At 49.3% G+C, this 16017-nt stretch overlaps 1 protein-coding gene across 1 annotated transcript in view; it reads right to left on the reverse strand.

Annotated features, from left to right (window-relative positions):
* The window catches only part of Smurf (SMAD specific E3 ubiquitin protein ligase), a 118619-nt gene that overhangs the window by 63350 nt on the left and 39252 nt on the right, over window positions 1-16017 (reverse strand). The window contains exon 2 of the mRNA XM_065454227.2: window positions 1915-1953. Within this exon, the coding sequence (XP_065310299.1) occupies window positions 1915-1953 (39 nt within the window). The remainder of the gene's footprint in view (window positions 1-1914; window positions 1954-16017) is intronic.

The raw sequence follows: 16017 nt of genomic DNA on the forward strand, positions 1-16017 counted from the left end.
CATTGACGAGCGTCGTATGTTTCTGCATTTTAATTCAAACAAATGGAGTACGGGGTTGACTCCTATTCGAGGGAGTAACCAATTCACCTATATGTGACTCCCATTATGAATACTCTTTACACTCCCTGATGCAGTGTAATTTTGAGTGCTGCCGACTCCTTTTTTGAGGGAGTAATAAGAGGAGTGAACTTGCTCCGTCAGGGAGTAGGCAGTACCACGACTCTCCAAAATGGAGTTAAACATGCTACGAGCAGTTTTGGTGTACTCTGGCGCAAAAGATTCGCCAGTATTTGCGCTCTCGCATCTAGAAAGGAGCAGATATCACAGACGAAGTTGACACCAATGCTCGTGTTTAGAATGAGCTCATTAAGTGATATCGCATTCAAAGGGAGAAAGAACTTCAAGATGAAGTCCATATAGATACTCTCGTAAAATGAGCTTAGAAAAGTGTTAACGCCCTTGAAAGGAAGACAAAACATAAAGCCTGCGGGAATTCTCGAACAATGGGCGCACATGTAAGCGCTCTTGCATTCGAAGTAAGAGAAACATGCAAAAAGAAAAGTACACAAGAATACTACATTAAATGCTGTTCTCTGCAGACATATATTCCTTTGGTTAGTGACACAATTCAGACTTTTTTCTCGCCTCCTCCTCCTTGTTTCGAAAATGCAGGGTCGTGTGGATGGATGGATGGATAACAAGAGCATGTCCCTTTTAGAAAAAGCGTAGTGGATCATACTTTTCCGCTGTGTTTTATTATAGGCTCTCCTGTCGTTCGTGTTAAGCAAACCATCAAACTTCAAATTACATTTACTGCCCTAAAACGTGTTCTGACTGTGTGTTCTTTATGCATATAGCAACCAGTATTTCAGCAGCCATTTCACTAGTATTTTCTAAATAGAAGAATGGATGGCTTAAATGAAAAAATTCTGCTCTCTACAATTTGTAGACTTTTTAACCTCGTCAGATTCGGTGCAGTGGTTGCCGAGCAAATTCATTTCTCCGTTCCCCAACATTTACACGGGGGCAAAGCTTCTTCTTAACCAGTATTGCGAAAATGTGATCAAAGTTAGGGGACGCTATCGGTCTAGCGTACAAAAGAACACAAAAGGCGTACACAGGAGTTGGAGCATGCAAACTCGCCTGAAGACGCTATATCTAACTTAGAAAACTTTTGTCAAGTTACTGCGTTACACCACTATAGGCAGCCGGCCAACTAACTCTCCGTCAACTATAGCCGCGTACCGGAGAACGTGGATGACGACATACCAGAGCCGCCTACGCATGGCGCAGCAACGCGGAAGCCGGCTACATGCACCGACCTCCAGCGTCCCCGTTCGCTATACCACATTCACGGATAGGCACAGCTTGATGGAAGAGGGATTTCACACCGGCGGAGGATTATATTTCGTCTTCCTACAGGGTTGTAGTGCTCCAAGTTCAGCGGGGACTTGACTAATGCGGCGTGACGAGATCCAATCACCAGCGACGGCGTTTCAGCTGTTATAAAAAGACGCAGTAAGGAGCAACCGTTAGCCTTGTTCAGTTTAGTCGTAGACCTTCCTCCTGGGGTCGATGTCTCAAGTTCAGCGATGACTTGCAATGTGACAAGGACGATCACCAGTAACGGCACGTCAGCAGTTAAAGGGACACAGCGAGTCAAATTAGGTGGGACACTGGAGGCACGTTATGGTTTAGTCTGGCGTTCGGAAAAATGTGCTGGTTCCCGAAGCGTCACCACCAGACACGCACACACAGGGGAAGCCCTATACGAAAGTTATCTGGAAGACTTTCTCGCACGTTGCTAAGATCTCCTCGGTGAGATTAACACCACGGCTACGACGCAGACAAGCTGAAAGGCAAAGCGTGAGGAGACCTAGTAACCAAGGGAACAAGACTTGCGGTCACACTTACGGAAGAAGTCTTTCTTGCACAGGTTCTTGGCACACAGCACTGCAAAGGGGAAAAGAGAGAGAGAAAACACATGTTAGCGAGGTTGATCACGTGACACGTAACAAGCACTTGCTCAAACAACAATTTTAGCTTGTCGGTAAACGTATTAATGTTACCGGAGACGCAGGTGGCAACACTGGTAGCGGCGAGACCTTGTGGCGCGGAGTCTAACCAGAGAGCTCGCAAAGCCGCCATTGCCAGTAACCGGGCATATTCGACGTACAGCGTCGGCAGCAACAGAATCGTGAAAATGCAGCCTTTTTTTGTGATTTTCCTTCAATGAGAAAACTCACGCGACACAAAAACGCTTCGGACATGTCGTAGTTGGGCAAACAAACAAGTGGTAATGAATTTACGGACACGACTAAACTCTAATGCACCACTCGACATACACATACAATGACGATGCTACAGAGAAGCGTAACCAAGGGCGACTTTGTTTCGCAGACATTTGCACGTGCAGCAAACACGAATACGGTCATTAGCAGGCGCACAAGCAGCGGCTTTGCTTGTGTAAAAAGCCGTCGACTACGTTTAGTGGCTGTGGCCCATTTTCGAGTTCTACCACGAATGTTCCGTTAGTGCGAGGGCATGTGCGTAGCCCACGGAAGCATGCGCTACCGTGTAGCAACGTTGTCATCGCAAGAAAACGTATAAGCACCCCGCAAAAGAGAGAAAATCGCGGCCTCCCCGCGAATCGTCAGGTTTGAACCATAAAGGTACAGAAGGCGGAAGACAGGACGAGGCACATAACTCTGTTACGTAAAAAAAAAGAAAAAGTGTGGTCATAATCGACCCGTGCGCTGTGGAATGACGTCACAAAGAGGGCGCGGGAAGGAAAGAGGAAATCTTCCAATGCGCACGTGCGTGCGAGGCTGCGAGATGAGGCGAGACAGCGTTCCTTTCAAGCGAGCGTTGCGAGGGGCCTCGAAAGAGACGCGTGAACGGCACGGCACGTTTCCTTGACTACAACGTGCGCCAATAGAAACTGCGGTTGCGTCACTGCCATTCAACCCGTTGACCAGCAAGGAATGACCTCCGAGACCATAATCAGACCCCAAACAGTTTCGCGCTTCTTTTTTTTTCTAACACTACAAGGAAATATGGCGCGGCAGTAGGCCCGAACTTGAGGAGCCACAACACAGCGGCTCGAGTCCGGAAACGCAGGTCAGAGCCGATGCCAGCCGGACCCGACCGCGTTTTCGTGCATCGACCAGCCAGCCCCTCGCAGGGGGAGGTTAACTGACCCTCGCTACCTCGTCCCGATCCGCAAGCTCCGACAAGTCGATTCGACCCGACTTCATCGAGTCAAGCTCGTACTGTGGGAATAAAAGGACACACTTTATTTTTCTCAGATTCCCTAGCGCGGAAAATACAGGCAGGCCCCACTCCGACGTCCATTCGTCTACCTCTCGTGTACCCTGCGGAGTTCGACAAGAAGCGAGCGCAAAGCGGCCGTGGCTTCGGCGGCGAGAGCACGGGAGAAGAAGAAGACGGAGTGCGGGGCAGACAGGTGTCGTCGAGACGGACCACGCCCTCCCTAGGCCAGACTCGCTCGCTCACGTCCTCCAACCTACTTCAATGGGAACCACCGTCGCCTTGAACGCAGAAGGGGGGGGAGGCGCTGCCAGGAGTCACGTAACAGGGCACCTTTCTTCCTTTCCCCGCGTTCTTCTCTTTTTACGTTCCCTCCTCTGCTTACACGAATTCCTTCGAGTGAAGAAAAGCGGGGTCGCAGTCCGCCGTCGCCGTCGGAACAGGAAGCAAGAGAGAGAGAAAGAGAGAGATTGACAGAAAGAAGGAACGCGAGCGCCTGGCAAGGGCAAGGTGGTGCCGAGGGAAGATGGCACCGGAGAAAGCCGCAGTGGAGACTCGGAAATGTGCGGCCGATAAAAAAAAAAAAGGGGGGGGGGGGAAGGCGACTCGACGACTACGACTACGGCGACGTGTGTGCCCGTGTGAGGTCTGGCTTCACGGAGGGGGCGAAGAAGACGGGAGGGGCGTTTATATTATAGGCAGCCTGCCCGACAGGAAGAAGGACCCGCGAGAAAGAACGACCCCGCGGCAGTTGAGTCGACTTGCGGCACGCAGGTATGCCTCGTAGACCACCGCTCTGGGTTCCGCTGCTGCTGCTGCTGCTCTTGGGGGAACAGGCTGAAGGGGGGGAGGGGGACAAACAAGAGAGGACGCGGGGAGAGGGCCAACAAAGACGGGAGCGCAGCAAACTACTCGGGCAGGTGGTGGTGCTGGTGGCGGGGAAGTGAAAAAAAAAAGGACCGCATGAGTGTTCTGTCCGTGCGACTAGGGAGAGGTATCTCCTCCTGCCCCTCACCTGCATACCATCCAAATGGCCCCTTAGTTTGCTCCGTACTGGGCCGCGCAATTGCGTGCAGTGCGGCGAAAGGCTAAACAGGTCCTGCTAGTCAACGAGAATGTCCGGGAGTCAAAAAAGAGAGAAAGTCAACTGGCCTGTTGTCTGCCAGTAATCCGTCTGTGATGCCAAGTGATTTCCCTCGGAAGGTCCCGCCCGTCGCTATACACCGACACAAAGGGAACATCTGTCTACTTACCCGAATAAATAAATAGAGATAAAGAAGAGACATATGCGACAAGGAACAGCACAATCGTCTTGTCTTGTCCATGTCGTTTTCCATTTCATCACGGCTTTTTTTTTTCGTCTTAATTTATTCTGTATCACGAACCCAACACATTAAACGAGACATCTTGTTAATACATCTATCTGTTCTCATCTACCGATTTGACACCACTCTGTCCATTCTTTCATTCAACACGTGCAACTCGCATCATAACACAAAAGCAAATCCGGGCCTCGATATGGCGACGCAAAGGCCAGCCCTCGTCGGTGAAGGTTTGGGGCAAACTTGGCGCGAACGAAAAGAGAGAGAGAGAGAAACCGCCGCGCAGTAGTATTAGCCCCGAGAAAGAGGAATGGCGCCCTCTCGCGAGTGACGTCACGGCCAGGACGCCGCTCGCTCCGGCTCGCTCGGCTGCCGCGCGCGCTCGTTCCCTTCGTGTATGCTTGGGGTATCGGTGGCTCGAGCCGTACGTATTGATGAATAAGTCGGCTTCTTTCAGCTGTAATACCTTAACCACAGTTTCTTCTTCAAAAGCGTGTGAGTCGAGAAACTTTGCGACTTGGATATCGCAAGCTAAGTAGCGTTAAAGGGGTCTACAAGTTTTTGCAATGCATATATGCGCCGTGTCTATCGGTAAATTTTGACTAAAAAAAGAATATCTGCAAATTCAACACGCGAAGTTGTGTATGATGCTTCGCTAAACACTTAAAGGAGTACTGACACAAAAATTTGAAGTCGAGATAACTTGTGAGATCGATTTAGTGTGTCACACACACATCGTGTGTAAAACATCAGCGGCGAATATCGCTTAGAACATATTTAAAATCAATTTTAAAGTACGTGCGCGCAGCCAATCGTAAAACATAGCACCTCGCGACATTGACATCACCCGGGTCTGTAAATAGCCAAGAAAACGCTACGTCATGTGGCTACGTCACGAATTTTCGTTGGCTGCCATGCGGCTAATTCGGGACACAGGGTGCGTGCATACGAAAGATTGAGCGGCGCGTAAGCTCCGCCCAGATCCAGCCCTCCAGCTTGACTTCAGAGCCACGTCGAGAAACGCAATATAAACAACTCTCCTCAACACTGCATCGCTTTACGTGAACACTGCCAATAACGTTATGCCCCTGCGAGTGACAGAACACTTCACGACGGCGCGTCGTCCACTGACGACTCCGCTAACAGCCAGCGATAGGGCCGGTAGGCCTAGCTAGGCAGACGCCGCGGCCGACGGCGCTTACGATCCAACCCGAGCTCGTCGAAGAGCGCTTATGTTTGCCAAAACAATTAACACTGTACACTTAGGTCGCCCGTAATTAAATACAATTGGTTTACTCGACGCAGTCGTTGCGAAGGGCAAACGTGCAAGCAAAGCGAGCAGCCTTGCTCAGACGGTCGGTGTGTGCTGTCTGCCCGCGAAATGCCCTCGCGTCGCGTCTCCTGATCTCGCCAGTAGCTTAGTCCTAGTGTACTAGGCATTGCTTTGAATAACAGGCACACGTCGAGATAATTTTACTGAACTGGTAACTATTTCGTGTCGGAAACAAACTGCAGCAGGCAAGGAAAAAAAAAAAACACACTGCGAGAAACCGCCCAGCCAGCGCCGCCTCCGTGGAGGGAACGTCACATGCTAGCCGCGCTGTCATTGGCTGCGGCCAGACGACGGTGCGGTTGTCGGACGCGTCGGACGATGAAAATCTGCCCGGTTTGTCGCACGCCGGACGTCCGATCCGGCGCTTCGGCACGGCAAAACACCTCGATTCCGGCGCGTCGGACGCCGGATCGGACACCAAATCGGACCGTGTGTCTCCCGCTTCATCGTATGCTGCATGCCGGAGCATGCGGCGCCGCACGTCGGATCGGACGCCGAATCGTACCGTGTGTCTCCTGCAGTGCTCGCCGTCGCCGGCCGCAATATCCGAGTCGCTGCTCTCCAGTGGGTCAAATTGAAAGTGATTGGCCACGTCTAATACGGCGGCGACTCCCACATGCAGGAAATAGTCGCCGCTGGACGACGACGATGATGGCGAGGACATGGCAAACCACGTGCAGGCGTAGCAGACGACTAGCAACACGAAGCTCGCGTGCCGGCGCGCCGCACGCTGGCTGCGCGGCAGAGCATACGTCATGGCTTTTTGCGAACACGTGACCACTTTGTTTACACACCCGGTGAACCGTTTCGTTGCTCTCTGAAACCGAAACTGGGACTGGTCGCTACAAAAAAGACTGCAGATAATTACCTGTCGCGCTCTGAAGTAAATGAGTTCTCGTGCCGTGATTACTGGGTCATTAACTACTTATTAAAGCAGAAAAAACCACATGGATTTTTTTTTGTGTCAGTACTCCTTTAACATTCCTTTAGTATTTAGCTATGAGAGGTATTGCATTTTACGTGGAAGAAAAATTTCGTCCTTGGCGTCAACATGTTATCCGATGTTAGAAAGACACTGCCCAGCGAAGCTGTCATCATGATTCATATTACTCTGGTGTGTTGTTCTATTCAAGTATGGCCATTCATTAATGCGTAAAAAAATAGTTAGGCGCGCATTTCTTATGAAAATGTTTGCTGCTACTTTCATCCCCCTCTGAAACAGGCCTCCGAAAAACGAATTGCTCATGGCTGCTAACACGACGGCGTGTCATGTAGAGTATTTACATAGTTAATTCACAAACACCATAGTAGCAATCACCTGAGAGAAAAGTTTCGTTGTTTAGATCAACAGCCACTCAATTGAAAGTAATAAAATGTATCATAGTGGCCCTCAGTAGCCTTTATCGACAATATATGGCACACCCCTGATCACGTAACGGTAGCAATCGACTGTCCGTATGGCGAGGCACGCTATGTTCGCGAAACCCATCAGTTCACTTCAACTTCGAATTAAAACCATAAAGCATTTTTTTACAGCGCCAACTGGAATGGCTAAAGTATTCTCGAGCTACTACTACGCAGCTTAGATTGCCTACAAAAGGAAAATTCAAGCACCTTTTGTCTCACCATGTCTCGATCCAGCGTTATTTAATTATACAAACGGATAACTATTCGCTTCGTCGGTACTTAAAAGAGAACCTTGCAGGCTAATTTAAGTTTGCTCCAATCCAATCGCAAACATTCATAAAGAAAGCACCACAAGCCTTGCATATACTTTCACTTGATTTCTGACCCTCCACAGGGGGAATTTCGATATCTTCAATATGTCCCATACTACTAGTCATTGACGCTTCGACTGCTTTCTGGCTGCAGCTATGCGGTCCAGCAGGCATACTTCACTAAAAAAATTGGGCCGAGCAGCCTGTGTCAGTTTGCCAAACAGATTCGTCATGTATATTCCTCAAGCAACACGCACCAGTAAATTTCTCAAGTGAGTTTGATTTGATTTGATTTATTAATTTTAATTTACACACACACATGTACAGAGGAGTTGTAAATGGAGGTGGATGAGGGAAAAAAGCCGCACAGACGCGGCTTGAGGTAATCTCACCCTCTTAGGTACAATATGGTTGCATGGAGTAACACATCAAGCGCCATATAAATTACATTTATATAGTGGCCATAAAACATTGCAGTTATACAATATATGAAAGCACAGTGAAATATTTCCACGATAACAATGCAAAACACACTGCGGCATTGAAATAAATAAATGATATACACTTGGTAACATAGACAAAAAAAGAGGAACATAACATGCATTATTAATCATTAACAAACGCGCTCTAAAGAGGTGAGTTGAACGTGTAGCACGGAAAAGGGAATATATATTGGTACATTCCTATTTGTACTCTGTAAATAGCTGTAAGCCTTCATTAAGTTTACTTCAAATTTCCGCCGCTTAAAAAAAATAACCACGTGAAGAACCGCCTAATGTTGACAAGCAGTTAAAGAAGCAAGTGAGGCGTGTAGAATCTAAGCTCCAGTATTAGTTAAGTCACCGTGCTACTGCCGAGCGTTTCTGTGAGGAAATGCAAACATTCGATATTATACCATGGACTACTCGTCGTGAGCAAACCTGTTTTAGCGGAATAAAATCAACGTAACTGCTGTAGAAGTCATATATAGCCAGCTTTGTGACATACTTGTTGCACCGCGGCAAGTATGGTATCATAACTGGATTCCTATAGACTATGCTTTTGCGATTGTCTATCCGCGTATGAAAAACCCGCAATGGGCTGGTCTGCGTCGCTTCGGCTGGCACTGTAGCGTTGCCTTCGAGAGCTGCATTGTTGTCTAAGAAATTAGCTCTTTGAATAAATGTTCGCAAAGGAAGACGTCATAAAAATATATTTGAGACGACCAGCATAAGTACACAAGCAGAGAGAACGAGGGCGAACAAACGAAAACACCGCAGAAAGCGCCCGTACAACGCACGAACTGTAGCAGACGACAGGCGCGAGTCCTTGCCCTGACGTCACGCGAGCGGCGCTCGCAGCGCCGCTCGTGTTCGTTCTCGGGGCTAATAAGGTGTCGAGTGACGAAAGAGCGGCGCCTGCGAGCAGAAAAATAAGTTTTACCTTTGTCTCTAAGAGAGCGTCACTAAATGAGCAGCAACAGCAACTCGGACTCACTTGCGCGAAGCTTTGTCCTGTTTCTGTGTCCCTTTCTCGTCGGGTCCAGGGTACCCCGCCTTTTCTTCTAAACATTACCGCGTACTAACTACACACCGACGGAGAAATCGCCTTGTCCCAGTAGTGGGCGCCATTTCTTTTGACAAGAACTAAGAAAGATAATGGAAGAGTGTTTATAGTATTGTCGGGGGAATAAAGAAGAAAAGGCAGAGTACAGATTATTAGAGCTCGAGTGGTTACAGGCATAGGCAATTGTACAATACAAGGGACATGGGTTTTAATGAAGGAACTATCAAGAAGGAGGAAAAAATGCTAGGCTGCGATACGGTGTGGTTAAAACCTCGATTACACATCAAGCAGGCTAGGCGACCATTTGCCGCCGGCCCGTTTCAAAGGTCACGCCATCGAAAAATCGTCGTCGTCGACACACTGGAAAAGAAAAAAAACTTTCCCGCAAGCGCCGACTCCCGGGGCCCACTCCATGAACTGCACGCAACTTAACTAAGGAGGGTTTTAGTGGTAGTGGTCGGCGGTCCCATCGAACAAGAGGAGGAGGAAACTCGGCAAAGTAAAGAAAAGAAAGGGCAGTAAGCCGTCTACCTCACGAGCTCGCCATTCTTTAAAAAGACCACGCGCGTAAGCACCACGGTGACGACCACGTCGACGAAAATGCCGATTCCTATCCGCCTCACCGCTCCCCTCCTCCTCCCCATGGATGGCAGCCGCGCGTTCGCAGGCACGTCACTCACGCCCTCTGCCGGCGACGAAGGCGCTGCGCAAGTCCGTGACGTAGCGTGAGGGAGTCTGTGCGAATCGATACGTCGCGCCGGGTCGGATGGCGTGCGTGCTCGTTATTATTACTGCGCTCGCCTTCCTGCCCTGTACTTTCACCTCCGAGATGTGTACAACCAACGGTAGGCTGTAACTTCATTTCCGGAACACACACACCCACAAGAACTCGGACAAACTTGTGCTCACGCAAGGTCACTGGGTGTGTAGCGAGGAAGCCGTGGCACGTCACCCCTTAAGGGGACAAGCGTGAAGAACGACACAATCATTTTTAAACCGGTATGATATTTGTTTTTGTTTTTTTTTTTTCAAAACTCTGCTACCGTCCATTCACTCGGCGGGAGAAACTCGATTATTGCCGGTCGAAACGAAAGCCGAATATTCGGCGTCGGTACGTCAGTGTGACCGTCAGTGTGACGTCAGGTCCAAGTCTTTTTTTTTTCTCCAACACTTGGACCGCCTTGTGGCACAGTTAGCTGTCACCGGGATAAAAGTGTCCCTTTTGCTGTCACTAAGCCGAACGCACCGAGGGGGGTGACCTTCAGCTGTTAAAGCGATACCTTGAAACGCAATCGAGCGGTAACCGGAAGGGGGCCCCGTAAACTCAGCGCAGTCATGGAGGCCGGTATACCGATAAGGCGGTAACCCTGCATACGCTGAAGCTCTCTATTAGAGTTTTTCTATATTTTTTTAAAGTTTTCCGCGATCTTCTTATTAGTTGCGGAATACCGGAGGGCGTAAAAGCTAGCGCTGCCGCGGATTTGGTAACGAATTCGCGACAGGCTATATATAACGCTCTCTATTATACACACAGATCGAAGTGCTATTCCTCCTATACCGACTTTCTCTCCACATACAGCCAAAGCTTCGAGCGTCGCGAGTCGCCGGCATGCAAAAACGAAGGTCGCGACTTTTTTGGCCCAACCTTCGGGTCGTCAAAAAACGAATAAACAAAAACGCGCGAGCCGTTGGCGCAAAGGTGTCGACACGTACGCAAAACCTTCGAGCAACACACCGCCTTGTTTACGAAAGGCGTGGACTTCGAGGTAATATATGGAGTTTTACGTGCCAAAACCACTTTCCGATTATGAGGCACGCCGTAGTGGAGGACTCCGGAAACTTCGACCACCTGGGGTTCTTTAACGTGCACCTAAATCTAAGTACACGGGTGTTCTTTCGCCCCCGTCGAAATGCGGCCGCCGTGGCCGGGATTCGATCCCGCGACCTCGTGCTCAGCAGCCTAACACCATAGCCACTGAGCAACCACGGCGGGTATGGACTTCGAGGTAAACGTGCACTCAGTGTACACGCGGGGTGCACCCAGTGCCGTGCGTGGAGGCGCGCTGGCACGGGAATCGATCAATTGATCGATCAATCGATCAAATCGTCACGAGACGTCGCGTCTTCCCTGCTGATGTATAACCAGCGCAAGGGTGGACACGGGACACCAGTAAGGCGACAAGGACAAGCGCTGACTTCCAACTGGCGTTTATCACAAAAAGGCCCACCCGTGCATGTATATAAGCTCTCGCACTTGATCGCAATCAGATACAATCGCGCAAGTCAACACGGTCGCCGCGAATCAACAAGAAAGAGCGCGCCAACGCCTAAGGCGGCCTCCCGCGTACAGACCCCAGGCGAGCAAATTCTTTAACAGGGACGGTTTGCTAACGCAGTTGCAAACCGTCTACATATGCGTGCTTTTTTTTTGTGTAATAAACGCCAGTAGCAAAGTCAGTGCTTGTCCTTGTCGCCTTACTAGTGTCCCGTGTAGACTCTTGCGCTGGTTATACCAGCATGGAATCAGGCCGGTTTCGCAACTTGAGTCTTGCCTCGGCTTTCGCGGCTTCGCTGCTTCTACGGATATGTGTGTTTATTGTTTTCTTTCCACAGACCGCGCGCGGAGCTAACATAATCTGACGCTTATCGGGTCAGTTGTTTTCCCGAACTTTCCGGGCTCGCATCGAACGGAGCATGGGATGCTGTATTTTTTTTTCTCTTCCTTTTATAGCTGCAGCGTGCTCTTTCTAGTGCTATAGCTTCCTGTCGCACATCTACAGGAGGTGTCCGCTCCTTCCTTTAAGATAACGCTGCTCTCGCCGAAGATTGGGAGTGTGCGTATACGACGACGCTCTTAACGTCGACGATACACGCCCGCGTACGCGCGAAGTCACTTGAGGTCTCGCACAAATTCGAGATGTATACTCGCATGACGATGAAATAATATATATATATATATATATATATATATATATATATATATATATATATATATATATATTCGCACTTGGATGAATGAAAATAGGCTTTTGAGAGAATACTTTAGGAGTCTGAAGTGATCTAAAGAAGTGATGAGATTACGGTTTCGAATTGTCTTTTTTTTTATCAGAACCCTGACAACTCTAGAATAATTTTTAAAAAGAAGCAGAACGTAGTGGCAAGCGTCACAACGGCCTAAAAAATGTACCACGATACTCGTTTCTACGAGCCGGTTCGGTATGCATGGAGGTGAATGCGTTGTGAAGACATCACACACTGACTAATAATAATAATAATAATAATAATAATAATAATAATAATAATAATAATAATAATAATAATAATAATACTGAAGGAACAGATCGACTGGTTGCGTGCTGCCATCTGCACGAAAGGAATTTTCTCGGCAGTCTACATGCAGCCCGCCGAGGTGGCGTAGGGGCTTTCGTTGGATAAAGCTGATATGCCCGAGGTCGGTCGCGGGATCACATTTCGGCCTCGCCGGCCGCATTCCAAAGAGAGCAAAACGAGAGGGGGAAAATTTTTCAAAAATCCCCCGCCCCGTGTACCGCGCATAGGGTGCACGTTAAAGAACCTCAGGTGGCCAAAGTTAATCCGGAGCTCCCCACCCCACTACACCGCGCGCCTCGTGATCAACTCGCGGTCTTGACACGTAAGAGAAACCCTACAGAACTTTAAAAGGAGCCGATATATATATACATACCGGGAGGAGTCTTATCTTTCAAACCAGAGCGCGCGCGAGACACTCTCTGCCAGCACGGAGAAACCTGCACCGCTCTGCGCGATCCACGAGGCGTGCGTACAAACAAAGGACGCGAGACCGAAGCCCGAGCACGCCTCGTTGCGGATGCACACCACGCAAATCGATGGAAGCCCGCCGCTGGACCGAGTCGCACCGGCCCCGGTCGGTGGTATTATTATCCACCACACAGCTCGTCGATCGGCTGGCAAGGCGGCGCGTCGCGACGATGGATTTTCCCCCGCGACAAGGTCAATCAATTCGTCGCGTCGCTGACGCTACAGGGTGTGTGCGTGTATATATATATATATATATATATATATATATATATATATATATATATATATATATATATATATATATATATATATATATATATATATATATATATATATATATATATAGAGAGAGAGAGAGAGAGAGAGAGAGAGAGAGAGATAGTATGTCTGGCAAAGTCGACAGACTGTCATTTGTACCACTCGAAGCCAAATATTACATTGGCAAGCCCAGCATATACCTGCATGTCTCTCTCTCTCTCTCTCTCTCTCTCTCTCTCTCTCTCTCTCTCTCTTTCTCTATATATATATATATATATATATATATATATATATATATATATATATATATATATATATATATATATATATATATATATATATATATATACGACAAGACGGGCGCCCGCCTTGTCGTTTGTGTTCGTCTTCCTAAGTCCTGTTATTCTGCGCCTTGCCTTTACCTACTTCTACATAGAAGAGAACAACAACAAGAAATGAGTACCGAGAGAGAATGACGGGTTTAAAGACACGCTTAAAGAGACAAATAAGTTAAGCTGCTTTCGTAGATTAAGAAGCTTCTGCAAAACCGAAGATGTCGCGCTTGCTCCGAAAAAAGTTTTTATAAAGTCAGAAAAGACGCAAGAACTAACGGCCGGTGGCGACAGCTCCTTGAAATTCCCGACCCAAATCGCCATGACGTCACGAGGGTATACCTATACGTGGGCTTGTTTGGTACGCAAGCTTCTAATTACGTAAGTACGTAAGCTTCTAGGTCTTCCGTGTCACACCTCCACCCCCCACCCCCCACGTTGTAGCCGGCGGAAAGACGGGTGTCTTCAGACGTATATAACACCCCTTCCCCCCCCCCCGTTCTGGCCCCCTTGCACCCAGGCACCACGGCCCCCCGGCCCCCCTGTTGCTACGCCACTGCCCACCCGTTTCAAAGGGGGTACCACCAAATCATTATCATATTCTTCTTCTTCATCATCATCTGGCGTACCCGTCTCCGGTACCGGTAGGTGTACAGCTACATGGACAAGCTCTAAACCCCTTTACTGCGTCCTTACGCTAGCCTCCCCTCCCCCCCCCCCCCACTGGCCCCCTTGCACCCGGGGCCCAAGGCCCCCCCTGTTGCTACGCCACTGCCCACCCGTTTCAAAGGGGGTACCACCAAATCATTATCATATTCTTCTTCTTCATCATCATCTGGCGTACCCGTCTCCGGTACCGGTAAGTGTACAGCTACATGGACAAGCTCTAAACCCCTTTACTGCGTCCTTACGCTAGCCTATACAAGAATCGCGCGTTTAAAGAGCTCGCACAGGAGTAACCAAGCAAAGCGAGAGGAACATCGGGGACATGATGACGGATCGCGAAGGCGTCTTCCCGAGTTCGGGGAATGCGTGTCCACCCACGAAATACACGTAGACGTCGGGAAGCGATTCCAAGACGGGCCGAAGCCGGCAGCGACGTGGTTCCTTCCGCGGCCATGTGTTCCTTCGCGGGGGTGACCCGCGCGCGCTATTTCGGGGCTCGGGCAAAAAGCGCACGCGCGCAGATAGGACCGATACGCGGGAGGGGTGTCGCAAGGTGCTTTACGCGCGGGGACCATGTCCATTAATCCTCGAAATTAACTGACGATACCCGTACAGATAGGAGGGGCGGCGGTCCCGAGAAGGCAATCGATCACCGCCACCTTCTTGCACTACGGCGAGTATGCGACGCGCGCAGCGGCCCAACTGTATAGCGTGACTGCGCGCCTTGTTCTGCTGTATATGCCGTGGCCCGTTTTTTTGTTGTTGTTGTTGTTCTATGTATACTATAGGGGCTGCCTAATATGGTAACAGAAAACAACAACAACAAATACACGCGAACCCACGTTGCTTTTTCCCCTCACTCCCATCTTTGTTCCCCTTTTTTTCTCAGCATGGCCGGAACGTACGCCGCAATGAGTTTAAACGAGGACTATACACACATATATATATATCACAAGGTGGTAGGATATAACACGTGAAACGGAATACCAGTTGCCAGAAATCGTCAGTTTAAAAGGCCAACTGCAAGGCCTCTACGACGAACTCCTCTATACAACGAAATGCCCTGTTTAACGAAGCAACGATTCTGTCTCCCGGTTCTATTATTGTGAGCTGTGCGACGCGCGACCTTTAACATCGGAGTGACCTGAAGAACGAGCGATTTGGGAGGCCCCAGGCGCTTTGTTATAAAGACGTTCGACTGTGTATACTATATATGGAAGCAACCTTGGCAAACAGCCACAGGGGGTGGTAAATGTCTAATTTTCTAACGGGCAGCCTCAAATATAGTGGCTAAGCAGACGGCGCGCGCGCCTGGCGGTTGGTGGCTACGGCGCAAGCCCCATAGAACGTTGCCTCCGAGATCTTTTTCAGCGCCCTGCGCAGCAGAAGGTACGAGGCGTACAGAGGCAACATCCTGCCGCGGCTGAACATAGTTCAGGGCGCGACTGTCTGATTAATTACCAGGATTAGAATACTTTTTTGCGTGTTTTGCTTGGAACGTGATACGTTACAGCGATACGTGACGTGTTATAGTTGACCTTTGCGCACGAATGTCGTACGCAGCGAATTCGAGCAGCCGCCCAGCAGACGACGCGGATGAACACATATCGAGGAGCACTTGTGACACGCGAGTATAATTTCGGAGACGACGCCGAGGGGTCGCGCGACCTAATCGGCATGCACGCAGACACAAGGAGGGCTGGACACACAAAAGCGTCCTTGTGCGTCTCGTACCCTTCCTTGTGTCTGTCACATCGCCAAAATGAGTCCACAAC

The sequence above is a fragment of the Dermacentor albipictus genome, chromosome 8, assembly GCF_038994185.2.
Source record: "Dermacentor albipictus isolate Rhodes 1998 colony chromosome 8, USDA_Dalb.pri_finalv2, whole genome shotgun sequence".
NCBI classification, from domain to species: domain Eukaryota; kingdom Metazoa; phylum Arthropoda; class Arachnida; order Ixodida; family Ixodidae; genus Dermacentor; species Dermacentor albipictus.